The 14,310-nt window shown below is 44.0% G+C and overlaps 1 protein-coding gene across 1 annotated transcript in view; it reads right to left on the bottom strand.

Annotated features, from left to right (window-relative positions):
- The window catches only part of gp9 (glycoprotein IX platelet), a 41,032-nt gene that overhangs the window by 2,122 nt on the left and 24,600 nt on the right, over positions 1-14,310 (bottom strand). The window contains exons 2-4 of the mRNA XM_078414680.1: positions 13,742-13,793; positions 12,479-13,178; positions 1,287-1,362 (exon numbers count right to left, since the gene is read on the bottom strand). Coding sequence (XP_078270806.1) covers positions 1,287-1,362; positions 12,479-13,177 — 775 coding nt within the window. The 5' untranslated portion in view covers position 13,178; positions 13,742-13,793. The remainder of the gene's footprint in view (positions 1-1,286; positions 1,363-12,478; positions 13,179-13,741; positions 13,794-14,310) is intronic.

Raw genomic sequence — 14,310 nt, 5'->3', positions numbered from 1 at the left:
ACAGCAGAATAATAATTTAAAAAAGTTGCAAAATTCAGACTTTCAATCTCTGCTGGTTTTCAATTTTATTTTGTGGCATCATGTATGATCAGCACAGAGGAAGAAGGAGCAGGAGAAGATGTGGTGAATGAAGGCATCCTGCTACCACCACCTTTTGGTTTCCAGAGGACTGAAGTAAATGACATTTTGCTCATTCTTGCCACAGGAGAATGTCAATATGACTGAAAGGCACATGTAGTTACTGGAGCACCATTCTCTACGCCTCCTGTTTGCTTGGATCACCAAAGTTCTGTCTAACGAAGATAGACACAAAATACTGGAATAACTCAGCGAGACAGGCAGCATCTCTGGAGAGAAGGAATAGGTCACATTTCGGGTCGAGACCCTTCTTCAGATTATCCAAGGAAATCTGAGTCTGGTGTATTTGTTTTAAATCAATCATGCGCGTACATTTTAAGGCTTTCACTTTAGGAAACACTTATGCTTTCTCAAATGGGTGATAGAAGTGGACTTCTATCTGAAGAAGGGTCTCGACCCAAAACGTCACCCATTCCTTCTCTCCAGAGATGCTGCCTGTCCTGCTGAGTTTCTCCAGCATTTTGTGTCTATCTTCGATTTAAACCAGCATCTGCAGATCTTTCCTGCACATAGAAGTGGACTTGTTCATCATTGGTCAAAATGACAATGGATTCAAAATGACAATTGTGGCAATTGGAATGGGGTTGCAGTAGAAATGTTAGGATAACAGGGAACAAGATGGTGAAAAGGACTTACTGGATTGCTCTTGTGGAGGGTTGTTCACTTTCACCTTTGCAAGAGTAATGAGGGGTGGGCAATGAGTGAGTTAATGCTGGGCTTATCAGGAATTTCCATACACTGTACACAAACGAGGAAGGACTGTCTTCATCATCATCATCATCATCATCATCATCATCATCATCATCATCATCATCATCATCATATATATACAGCCGGAAACAGGCCCTTTCGGCCCACCAAGTCCGTGCCGCCCAGTGATCCCCGTACATTAACACTATCCTACACCCACTAGGGACAATTTTAAAAAACCATTTACCCAGCCAATTAACCTACAAACCTGTACGTCTTTGGAGTGTGGGAGGAAACCGAAGATCTCGGAGAAAACCCACGCAGGTCACGGGGAGAACGTACAAACTCCTTACAGTGCAGCACCCGTAGTCAGGATCGAACCTGAGTCTCCGGCGCTGCATTCGCTGTAAAGCAGCAACTCTACCGCTGCGCTACCGTGCCGCCTTGCGCTACCGTACCATCTTGTCTGGCAGATGTCTGGAATCGGAAATCAGAACAAAAGCTGCTGGAGATACTAAGCAGGTCAGGCTGCTTCTGTGGACAGAAAACAGAGTTAATGTTTAATTTTTATATTTTCTTCATTTTTCAAGTGTTTTAAGATTTTATCTTTAAATCTGGTGTTTCTTTTTGTTTTGTTTTTATCAGGTTCAGGAACAGCTTGTTCCATACTGTCAACAGGCTATTAAACACTACAACCTCCAAATAAACCCTGAACTACAGTGCCCTCCATAATGTTTGAGACAAAGACCCATCATTTATTTATTTGCCTCAACGCCACAATTTGAGATTTGTAATAGAAAAAAAAAATCACATGTGGTTTAAGTGCACATTGTCAGATTTTTAATAAAGGCCATTTTTATACATTTTGGTTTCACCATGTGGAAATTACAGCAATGTTAAATATAGAGTCCCTCCATTTCAGGGCACCATAATGTTTGGGACACAGCAATGTCATGTAAATGAAAGTAGTCATGTTTAGTATTTTGTTGCATATCCTTTGCATGCATTGACTGCTTGAAGTCTGTGATTCATGGACATCACCAGTTGCTGGGTGTCTTCTCTGGTGATGCTCTGCCAGGCCTGTATTGCAGCCATCTTTAACTTAGTTTTGGGGGCTAATCAACTTCAGTTTTCTCTTCAACGTATTCTTCATTTGGATCGGGCGGCAGCATTGGGATGGGTGAGGCCAACTACAAACTCTTTGTAGTTTAGTTCAGTTTAGAGATACAGCGCAGAAACAGGTTCTTCGGCCCACTGAGTCTGCACTGACCAGCGATCCCCGCACACCAACACTACCCTACACACACTAGGGGACGATTTATATTTATATCAAGCCAATTAACCTACAAACCTGTACGTCTTTGGAGTGCGGAAGGGAAAATGAAGATCCAGTGTGCTGAAAAGGAGCATTGCTATAAAGCTCTGCTGAGTTCAAAGGGGGTACAGAAATCAAGACCCCAGTGTGTTTAAAGGGGCCACTGGAAACAGAGTGAATTTAAAGGGAGCGCAGGAAATATCACCAGCTGAACCTTTGGAATTTCTAATAAAAAAAGACACAAAGTACTGGAGTAACAAAGCAACCAACATGGAGTAACCAACATGGTAAGGCAACATCTCTGGAGAACATGGATTGGAGATGTTTTGGGTCGGGACCTTTCTTCATACTGATTGTAGTGGGGGGGGGGGGGGGGGGGGGGCGGAGAAAGGTGGAATAGAGATTGGGGTGGGACAGAGTCTGGTAGGAGATGGGTGGATACAGGTGAGAGGGGGGGGGGGGGGGGGGGGGGGATTGATCGGCAGATGGTTGGACAAAGGCCAGAGATGAAAGAAACCCAGAAAATGTGAGGTAAGAGGGGCGAAAGGAGGCCGCATCAGGAACACATCTGGTGTTCCAGATGTGGCCTCCTTTACATTGGCAAGACCAAGCGTAGACTGGGTAACCATTTGACATTCGCACATAGTCTACCAAGGTCTGCTGGATAACTCAGTTGCTAATCATTATGACTCCCCTTCCCATTTTCTTGCTGGCCACAGACACCGAAGAGATACAGGTGAGGGATCCATCGATTACTACAAATGGGAAACCACGTTTGCAGAAGGAAAAGGACATTCGGACGTCTCAGAATGGAAAGCATCATCTTGAGAGCGGATGAAGCGGAGACGGAGAAATTGAGAGTAGGGGGCAGATTATCGACTGACATCTACTGCAATGACAGACTATCTACTGACGTATCAACACAATACTGCATTAACAGAGATGGCTCCCTCCGCAACTCTTTGGTTCATTCATCTCTTCCCACCCAAACCACCCCCTCCCCAGGTGCTTTCCCCTCTCAACCACAAGAGATGTAACACCTGTCCCTATACCCCCTCTCTCTTACCCGGTCCTTCCAGGAGAGACCGAGGTTCACGGGCACCACCTATAACCTCATCTACGGCATTTGGTGCTCCCGACGTGGGTTCCTTTACATTAGTGAGACCAGGCATAGACTTGGCAAGTGTTTCACCGGGCATTTGCCATCAGCTCGCCAAGGCCTGCAGGATCTCTTTTCTTATCTCATCATTTCTATGCTCATCATTTTAACTCCTTGTCCCATCAAGGGATATGGGGAAAATGCAGGAACAGGATACTGATTTTAGATGATCAGCCATGATCATATTGAATGGCTCAAAGGGCCGAATGGCCTACTCCTGCACCTATTTTCTATGTTTCTATGTTTCAATCAGATCTGTGGGCCTAGGATTGAGTGATCTCAAAATGGAGATCAGTGAGAGACAGAGGCATTGCCGCTGCCATTGCTGCCAATACATGATACAAACTGAGGCCCACGTATATGTAGAACCACGGAGAACATTGTTTAATAAACTAACATGAACCTGGAAATAGGGATTCACTTTGAGTGGAAGGTGACCAGGAGAGGTGTGAGGAGAAGAAGATTAGCCTCATATCTATGTTAGAACTCAGCATTTAAAGAGGAAGATTCATTTTCACTTAATACAAGCCTGTGTTGATGCCTTTATTTTACTTGACTGGTACGGTGGTGCAGCGGTAGAGTTGCTGCCTCACAGTGAATGCAGCGCCGGAGACCCGGGTTCGATCCCGACTACGGGTGCTGTCTGTGCAGAGTTTGTACATTCTTCCCGTGACCTGCGTGGGTTTTCTCCGAGATCTTCGGTTTCCTCCCACACTCCAAAGACGAACAGGATTGTAGGTTAATTGGCTTGGTAAATGTAAAAACATTGTCCCTAGTGGGTGTAAGACAGTGTTAATGTGCGGGGATCGCTGGTCGGCGCAGACCCGGTGGGCCGAAAGGGCCTGTTTCCGCGCTGTATCTCCAAAACTAAACTGTGACCAGGATTGCTGGACATTCACTCAAGAGAAATCATTAAGAAGGAATGACACAGACAAATCAATTAATTCCCTTTAGAAAAGAGGATGTTAATGCAATCGGCTTTACTTCCTTTCTCATTATTGTGGCACTTGGACTTAAGCCATCTCTCACAGGGATCATGTTCATAGCCTACAACCTACACATTTTGTAATAGCATTCCATACAGAATGGATATGTTTATATTCAAGATTCAAGATTCAAGATAGCTTTATTTGTCATCCAATATTGGACGAAATTCAGTCACCCACAGTCCAACAATAAAAGCATTAAATAGGCATTAAAATTACACAACCCCAAAAACACACAAAAAAAGAAACATCCATCAAAGAAACATCCATCACAGTGAGTCTCCTCCAGTCCTCTCCTCACTGTGATGGAAGGCCACAATGTCTTTCCCTTCTCCTGCTGTCCTCTCCCGCGGTCAGGTTGTTGTGGTTGCAGGCCGTGCCGGACGGTCCGCAGCGGGCCGAGCCTAAGGCGAGTCCCAGCCACTCCCGCAGCCTCCGAAGACGGCCGGCTCCGCTGATGATAAGTCCGATCCGGGGCGGGCGAACACGCTGCTGCTGTTGCTGCACGTCGGGGCGGTCGTGGCTCCCGACATTGAAGCCCCCGCCCCCGCGGCATATCTTAGGCCGCGCCGGACGGTGAAATGTCCGCGACCCATATATAACATGGATGTACAGAATCATATGTTGAAAGACTGGAGCGACCAGGCTTGTATACACTGGAATTTAGAAGGATGAGAGGAGATCTTATCAAAACGTATAAGATTATTAAGGGGTTGGACACGTTAGAGGCAGGAAACATGTTCCCAATGTTGGGGGAGTCCAGAACAAGGGGCCACAGCTTAAGAATAAGGGGTAGGCCATTTAGAACGAAAATGAGGAAAAACTTTTTCAGTCAGAGTTGTGAATCTGTGGAATTCTCTGCCTCAGAAGGCAGTGGAGGCCAATTCTCTGAATGCATTCAAGAGAGAGATGGATAGAGCTCGTAAGGATAGCAGAGTCAGGGGGTATGGGGAGAAGGCAGGAACGGGGTACTGATTGAGAATGATCAGCCATGATCACATTGAATGGCGATGCTGACTCGAAGTGCCGAATGGCCTCCTCCTGCACCTATTGTCTATTATCTATTGTAATAAATATGGTGATGTTATCTTTATCTTATTTATGCATTTAATGGATTAAAAAAATATTTCTGAATCAAATTAACAATCCAATGAAAAAAAATGTAACCAGCCTAATTTTATCGAAGAGCAATATTATTAACAAGGTGGTGCTTCACATAGCATTTACTCACAGAAATAGGCATTCAGGCCGACAGATCCATTACAGCAACTACACTATTTGGGAGTTCCCACCTCCTAACATAATTTCAATATACATAATCAATATATCCTTATGTTGCATGTTATCTTTTGTACTCATCTAGATTTCACATGCCAGCACACTTCCTCATTGCAGCAACCTTTTCTGCATTTAATTATTAGTGAATAAATAAGTTCCTCTTGTATTTCCCAGTGGATTTATTAAAAGATTAGTGTGACCCCTCCCTATTCTACCCCCCCCCCTACATGTGGAACTACCTTCTCCTCATGTGTCTTGTGTCTACCTTCGATTTAAACCAGCATCTGCAGTTCTTTCCTATATACCATCTCCTCAACTATCCAATAGAACCCGTTCACAATCTTCAGAGATTTCCATCTTGGATTTCTCAAATGTATTAAATAGTAGAAAGAAAACCTTAAATAGGACTTCAGCATTGCACTAAACTATCTCCAAGGGATGAAACATTCTATTTTGTTATCAAATTATTAGTCCATTGTGGCAACTGTTACCAGGCTGGATAGAGTGAAGTCAGAAATGATTATCTTTGATTGGAGGTAGACACAAAATGCTGGAGTAACTCTGAGATACTCCAGCATTTTGTATCTTCCGTCAATTTAAACCAGCATCTGCAGGTTTTTTTCCAACATATCTTTGATTGGAGCCTCTCTTTAGAATAGTTCACATCTTTGAACCCAGTCCTACGCGCTTTTAAAATATATTTTGTGGTTGTTATTTCAATTCTCCTACAATAACTCTATCCACTCTTATTTCAGTAGATCTGTCTGACAAAATACTGGAATGCAAGGTCATTTCTATAAGAAATTCTGAATTAACTCACTTTTCTTTGGGATATTATTTCCCCACTTTGTCTGTATTTTAATTTCCTTTCTTTCTATAATTTTTATTTCCATAGCTTTATAACGACTAGAGCAAGGCCATTCAGCCCATCGAATCTATGCTACCACGCGGAGTAATGCCATTACCCCACTATTTTTTCCCCTGTAACACATTCCCATCAACTCTCCACAGATTCTTCCACTTACCTCCACACCAGAGGCCAATGAGGCTGGTTCTTTAACCCAGCAGCCTGTGGAACTTAGGGATTATCACTTGTGTTTTTCAACCTTCTCTCTTTTATTTTTAAACCCTCAAACTCCCATCTGTGAAATTGTGGAACTCTCAATGATTCTGCTGACTGGATAGCACGCAACAAAAAGCTTTTCACTGCACCTCGGTACGCGTGACAATGCACAAAACTGAACTGAGTTATGCTGTGTAGATGTATATGAATATTAGTGAGGTAAAAAGAAATATTATTACTTGTGGATTTACTTACTCAAGTAAAATTCATAATGGTAGATAAATCTATGATATCCTGCTTTTTAAACATTTTTTTAATTTTTTTACCTGTAACCATTTATCATCATCTCCACTCTCCACGTTTAAGATCATGGTTACAGCATCTTTTTTTCAGTGACCATATTTAATAGAACATATGTTTTTTGCTCTAATCGCCCTTCTGCAGACTTACCATTGTTTTAAACTGTTAATTTATGTGCCAGCTCCGAACAAGCTCAGTGCTCCGAACAAGCTCGCTCAGTGCCCCTTGATTTTAATGATAAATTTTGTATATCAAGGTATTTAATATATGTGGCAACATATAATATCATAGATATTGTTGTGTCTTCGGGTTTGATGTCCTGATAATAACGACACAATTCAGGTTGTTTCAGTTGCCTTAATTTACTCCTTTATTCAGCTCCTTGCCTGTGTGGCGTAGTGATACTGAAAAGTGCTTACATACCTAATCACAGTGTGTGTGTGTGTGTGGTGAGTGTGCCTGATACAAAGTAGTGCAGGAGGTTGGGACTGCTACAATGAATATGTAGCATATGTAACATCCCCCCTTCTCAAAAGAAAAGAATAAAAGTTAGTGACACTAGAGGATTTCCAGAGCGAGGGTGGCAATCCTGTAGCAGATACCGTGGGATTATTCTGCCCACATTCATGGCATTCTGCTTTCTACTATACTACACAACAAAATATATAATGGCAGCTTGTTTTCTTTCAGGTAGTGCGTAGCCAGTCAAGAGTCATGTCTTGGCGTGACTTGTGACTTGTCCCTTCCAGTGCTAGCGATAACGCGCTGGGGGTAAGATGTTGCTCCTGGATCTAGTAGATCTGGTTGTTGCCTGCAGTGTTGCACTCGATGTATTGGTGACTTGTTGAGTCGTTTCCTGGCCATTGGTTGGTGCTGGTTGACTATATAACTCACTGGTAGCAGTTTGTGAGAATGTGTTGTCATTAATGGCAGGTGTTGCTGTTGCTGTGGGTGGTGTCCTAGGAGTTGCTGGTGTTGTCTTTGAAGTTGCAGGTGTTGACATTTCAGGTGTCGGGCGGATGTGAATTCTGTTTCGTCTCAACTGCCTGCCCGGTTCTGTCTCTATGATATATGATTTTGGGGTTCCAGCCCTACTGGTGATTTGTGCTGGGGTCCATTTCTTTGTTATTGGATCCTGAGCATGTACGTTTTGGCCTTGAAATAGTTCAGGCAAGTACTGTGCATTTTTGTTGTATTGTTTCAGCCCCTCCTCCTGGGCAGCTGCCAATTTTGCCCTTGTTTCTTCTTGGTCGATAGGGGGTTGGATTTTGCTTGGCAGGGTGGTTTTGTATTTCCTGTCATTTAGCATTTCTGCAGGAGACTTCATGTCAGCCTTTAGTGGAGTTGCCCGTAAGGATAATAGTGCCAGGTTTGGATCCTCCTTTGCCTCTCGGCATTTTATTAGTATTTTCTTGGCTGTCTGTACTTGCCTTTCAATAAACCCATGGCCCTTTGGGTAATGTGGTGAAGATGTTGTGATTTTGAACCCGTATTCGGTGGCCAGCTCTCTGAATTCCCGAGATGTGAATTGGGTTCCATTGTCACATACGATCTGCTCAGGTATTCCTTGCTCTGCAAACAACCCTCTAACAATTGACACAATTGTTTTAGCTTTCAAGTCCTTTATGTTTCTCACAAATGGGAATTTGGAGTAGTAGCAGGCCATAATCAAATACCATTGCTGGTTCTCTGTGAACAGGTCTGCTCCGATGGTTTGCCATGGCCGGCTTGGGATATCACTGGGTGTCATTTCCTCCTTCTGTTGTGAATTCCTGTATTTTTGGCATATGTGGCATGTAGATACCAGCTTTTCTATGTCCTTGTACATGCCTATCCAGTACACAGCGGATTTAGCACGGAGTCTGCACTTTTCCATTCCTAAGTGTCCTTGGTGGATCTTTTCGAGGATTTCTTTTTTCATGGACTTGGGTATGATGATTCGTGATCCGGCCAGCAGGACTCCATTCTCTACCGAAATATCATCACGGATGGTCCAGTATTCGCGGAGGATAGGCTGAACTTGTTGTCTCTTTTCTGGCCACCCCTGTATTACCATTTGGGTGAGGAGCTGGAGTTCTTCATCTCTGGCTGTTTCCTCTTTAATCTGTTCCAGCTTCACGCTTGTCACACTCACAATGTGGTGGATCTTTATGCTCAGCCCTTCCATCTCTTGTTTGTCATGTGTTGATAGTCTGGATAGGGCGTCAGCTAGCAGCAGGTCTTTTCCTGGCTTGTATCTGATGTTGTAGTCGTAGCTCTGTAGCCTCAGTAATAGTCTCTGTAGTCTGGCTGGTGCTTTGGTGAGGTTTTTTTTTCCGATTTGTTCTAGAGGGCGGTGGTCTGTTTCGATGTCGAAATACCTTCCATATAGGTAAGTGTGAAATTTCTCGCAGCCATAGACTACTGCTAAGAGTTCTCTCTCTATGTTTGCGTACCTTGATTCTGTAGGAGTGAGTGCTTTGGATGCATACGCAATAGGTCGGCCATTTTGTATCAGTACTGCTCCAACTCCTCTCATGGAGGCATCAACTTGGAGTGTTACAGGTTTCTGTCTGTCATAGTACTGCAGGATCGTTTCTTTGCTGATGAGTTGTTTTAATTTCCCAAAATCTTGGCTATGTGAAGCACACCAATCAAATTCAGCGTCGTCTTTCATCAATTCACGGAGATTTGCTGTATGATTAGCAAGCTTAGGTATGAAGACTCCCATGTATTGTATGAGCCCTAGGAAACTTCTTAACTGTTTCTTGTCTTTGGGTTCCTCCATGTGGTTGATAGCATCCACTTTTGTAGGGTCCGGTTTCACTCCTTCTGCAGAGTAAATCAGTCCAAAGAATTTGCACTCCCTTTCTTTGATTATGCATTTGTCTGCATTGAGCTTTATGCCGGCTCTTCGAGTTTTTTCCATAGCCTCATGGAGGTTGTAATCATGCGTGTTTTCATCTCTGCCGTATACTTGGATATCATCTGCTATCCCGATTGCCCCTTTACAGCCTTTGTATGTTTCATCTATTTTCCGCTGGAAGACATCTTGACTCACCTTCAGCCCGAATGGGAGCCTGTTGAATCTGAATCTGCCAAATGGCGTGTTGAAAGTGGTGAGCATTGATGACTTCCGGTCTATTTTGACGTTCCAATATCCATTGCTAGCATCCAGCTTGCTGAACACCTTGGAACCGGCTAGTGCGGGTGTGATCTCTTCAAGGGTTGGAGTTGGATAATGGTCGCGCTTCAATGCATTGTTCAGATCCCTGGGATCAAGGCATATCCTTAGTTTTCCGTTTGGCTTTTCTTTGATAACAATTGAATTTACCCAATCAGTTGGTTTAGTTATTGCTGTGATGATGCCCTTTTCTTCCATTTCGTTTAGTTGTTCCCTTAGCCTCTCTTTCAGTTCAAGGGGAACACGGCGGGGTGGGTGGATCACTGGCTTCACACTGGGGTCTACTGTGATATGGTATTCGTATTCCTCAAAACAACCAACGGTATCGTCAAAACACTCTGGGTACATGTCCATCAATTCTTCTTTGTTCCTGATGGGCGGCCGGTTTTTGATGGGTATGTTTCTGTCAATTCTGCAGGAGTTTGTCTTGATTTCATAGTTGATTGACACAATCTTCAGTCTTTGGCACGTGTTCAGGCCGAGAATAGCAGGTCCTTTCGATTTAGTGATGAAGAAGGGGCATTTCACTTCTTTCCCTTTGTATGTTCCTGCTATGATTATTTTGCCTAGCTGTGGGATTATGGAACCTCCGTATGCAGCTAGGACTACATCGCTACTTCCAAGGATTCCTTTCCTGACGCTGCCATCTTTTGTCATGTGTTCAGGGAATATCTTTCCGTAAAGATTGACTGGTAAGATATTGCTCTGGGCTCCAGTATCAATTTTGAGCCTTAGATTAATCGTTGTTCTTTTCTTTCCCACTTTTTTCTGTAGTTGTATTATAGTATATGCTTCCTCTCTGTTGCTATGTGTTTTGCTGTTTCCCATTTCGTGGACGTCAATGGTCCCAACGGAAAGGAATTCTTCCTCAGAGGTATCTGAGGTTATCTCCTCTTCCTGTTGGACGTGTGCGTGTATTTGTTTCCTTCTCGTATTTCTATCGTTCTTTGACCATTGCTGCTTTGGCTTGGTGCTGTATGATTTTGTTGACCTACACATTTTCTTCCAGTGGTTAGGCCTCCCACATGAGTTGCAGGTAGTCCCGTATGCTGGGCACGCCCTGCGATCATCAAATGCATGCTCTGTACCGCAGTTCCAGCAGCTTCTTTGGCTTGCTTGTTTGTTTGCATGCCTAGAAAATGTCTGCTTTGGAGCCTTTAAGGTGGAGCCAGGGTCACGTTTTGAGAGAGCGTCTATATTCACTCTGGTGCTGCTCTGAGATGAGCCAACTTGAAGGCAGAGGGAGGACATTTGTTTCCTTGTGGCTTCGAAAGCTCTGGCAGCATCTACGGCGTCTTTTAGGTTGAGGGTGTCTTTCCCTATTAGGGACTTTTGGACCTCTTGGTGGGCGCACCCCCATATTAGCTGGTCGACAATTCTGTCATCTTCATCACCAAATCTGCATTTCTTGGCCACGTTCCTTAGTCTCGAAAGGAAAGTGTCGGTTGTTTCTTGTGGGTCTTGTCTTAGCCCTTGGAACTCATACCGATGGATTCTGTGGTTTGATTTGGGCTCCATATGGTTCGCAAACCTTTCAAGGACTATTCCCGGATTATTGCAGTCAGGCTCTGTTAAGCTCCAACTGTTAAAAATGTCTAGACCCTTCTCCCCGAGCCATAGTAAAATATAACTGACCTTCTCTTCATCTGCAGTTCCTTTCAGGAAGCTTTTAAATGCCAGCTGGCTCTTTTGTTTGAATTTCTTGAACGCCTCCACCACATCATCGGCGTCCCAGTTCATCGTAGGGTGGAGGCTCATTGCTGCTGTGGAGGCCGCCATCTTGTGTTGTTAGGCGGGTGCACAAAAAAAATCAATTTCTCTGCAGCCGCTGTTCCTAATTCACAATAGCGATTCACAATAGCGCGGGTTTTTACTCGAAAGTCACCGCTGCCACCATGTTGTGTCTTCGGGTTTGATGTCCTGATAATAACGACACAATTCAGGTTGTTTCAGTTGCCTTAATTTACTCCTTTATTCAGCTCCTTGCCTGTGTGGCGTAGTGATACTGAAAAGTGCTTACATACCTAATCACAGTGTGTGTGTGTGTGTGGTGAGTGTGCCTGATACAAAGTAGTGCAGGAGGTTGGGACTGCTACAATGAATATGTAGCATATGTAACAGATATACAGCCGGAAACAGGCCTTTTCGGCCCACCCACCCCGTACATTAACACTATCCTACACCCACTAGGGACAATTTTTACATTTACCCAGCCAATTAACCTACATACCTGTACGTCTTTGGAGTGTGGGAGAAAACCGAAGATCTCGGAGAAAACCCACGCAGGTCACGGGGAGAACGTACAAACTCCTTACAGTGCAGCACCCGTAGTCAGGATCGAACCTGAGTCTCCGGCGCTGCATTCGCTGTAAAGCAGCAACTCTACCGCTGCGCCACCGTGCCGCTCCATGCTCTCGCAGAAAAAGGGTTTCTCCAGGTCATCTCCGGGCCATTCAATAATCAACTCAAAGTCTGTCAGCAAGTTTCTCCTCTCCCTTTTTCTTTGCCTCATTTTGAAGTGTTTATTGATTGAAACATCATTGTTTGGTGTAAATGTATAAGCTTTGGATTTGATGTTGGTGCAGGAACACGCCATCAAAACGAGGAGAAGCAAACAGAGGGGGCAAAGAATAATACTTCCAGCGTACATGTTACGACATGGATAGAGATTACGAGACCGGCAAGCAGAATATTCATTTCCTCTGAGTTCCGACACGGGCTTCATTCTAATCGCTGCTGGGGTGAAACAGATGACATTAGGTTGAACCGCTGCAGACGGGTGCTGCAGCCATTGGTGGAGATAGGCGATGTGGCAATCGCAGCCCCAGGGATTGTTGTGGAGACTGATAGTCCGCAAGTTGGGCAATTTGTCAAAAGTACCCGGAGCAACAGTAGTCAGCAAGTTGTCGCGCAGGTAAAGCTCAGTTGCGGTTTCGGGGATAGATGGGATCTCCCTCAGACCTCTGAAGCTGCAGTTAATCGCCACACTCTCAAAGGAAGATATACATTTGCACTTTTCTGGGCATTCTTCGGCGGTGGAACTCCTCAAGAGAAAGAGCATGGCTAAACCTGGAGATATCAGCATCCTGAAAATAAGTCCACAAGACAGCGAGAATCAGTAAACGATAAACACACAAAGCAACCTCTGATTGCTCATAGACAATAGACAACAGAGTTTGTACATTCTCCCCATGACCTGCGTTGGTTTTCTCCGAGATAGACAATAGACAATAGACAATAGGTGCAGGAGTAGGCCATTCGGCCCTTCGAGCCAGCACCGCCATTCAATGTGATCATGGCTGATCATTCTCAATCAGTACCCCGTTCCTGCCTTCTACCCATACCCCTGACTCCGCTACCCTTAAGAGCTCTATCTAGCTCTCTCTTGAATGCATTCAGAGAATTGGCCTCCACTGCCTTCTGAGGCAGAGAATTCCACAGCTTCACAACTCTCTGACTGAAAAAGTTTTTCCTCGTCTCCGTTCTAAATGGCCTACCCCTTATTCTTAAACTGTGGCCCCTTGTTCTGGACTCCCCCAACATTGGGAACATGTTTCCTGCCTCTAACGTGTCCAACCCCTTAATAATCATACGTTTCATGTGAATGTCGAATCATTTGATTAAATGTGTGTGAACTGTTTGGACTTACTTTGTTCTAGTATCGTGCAGAATAGCACTGTGCTTTTGAATCTTCTGTCAATCTGCAAACAAATTTAATAAAAATAAATGCTAATCACTCAGTAGATGATAAATATCATGAAAAGTACACTTTATATAGGTACAGTATATATTATGAAAAGCATATTTTAATAAAATTAAATGCATTTCTATGGTAGAATTTACATAGTTTGAGGGCAATTATGAGTACTCCTTACTTTAGAAAGGACATACTAGCGATGGAGGTGTTCCAACAGAGATTAGTAGGCTTTTCTCTGGAGTGAGAGGGTTGTTCTATCACGAGCAGCTATAGAAACTAACTCTTCATGTTTGGAGTTTAGAAGAATGAGGAGTGATCTTACTTAAAACATATTAGAGCCTGATGGGGCATGTAGAGGCGGTTTCACTAGTGGATGAATCTGAAGTGAGGGGGATATAATTAGGGGGCAGACTTTGACAACTGATGTGCATGGGAACTACTCTCAGAGGGTGGTGAATCTCAAGAATTCTCTGCCCTGGAGATTTGTACATATTCTGTTGTGCTGCAGCAAGTAAGAATTT

This window comes from Rhinoraja longicauda, chromosome 17 (genome assembly GCF_053455715.1).
Source record: "Rhinoraja longicauda isolate Sanriku21f chromosome 17, sRhiLon1.1, whole genome shotgun sequence".
NCBI classification, from domain to species: Eukaryota; Metazoa; Chordata; class Chondrichthyes; order Rajiformes; family Arhynchobatidae; genus Rhinoraja; species Rhinoraja longicauda.
The sequence above is the reverse complement of the archived record's forward strand: the minus strand, read 5'-3'. Positions and strand labels throughout refer to the sequence as shown.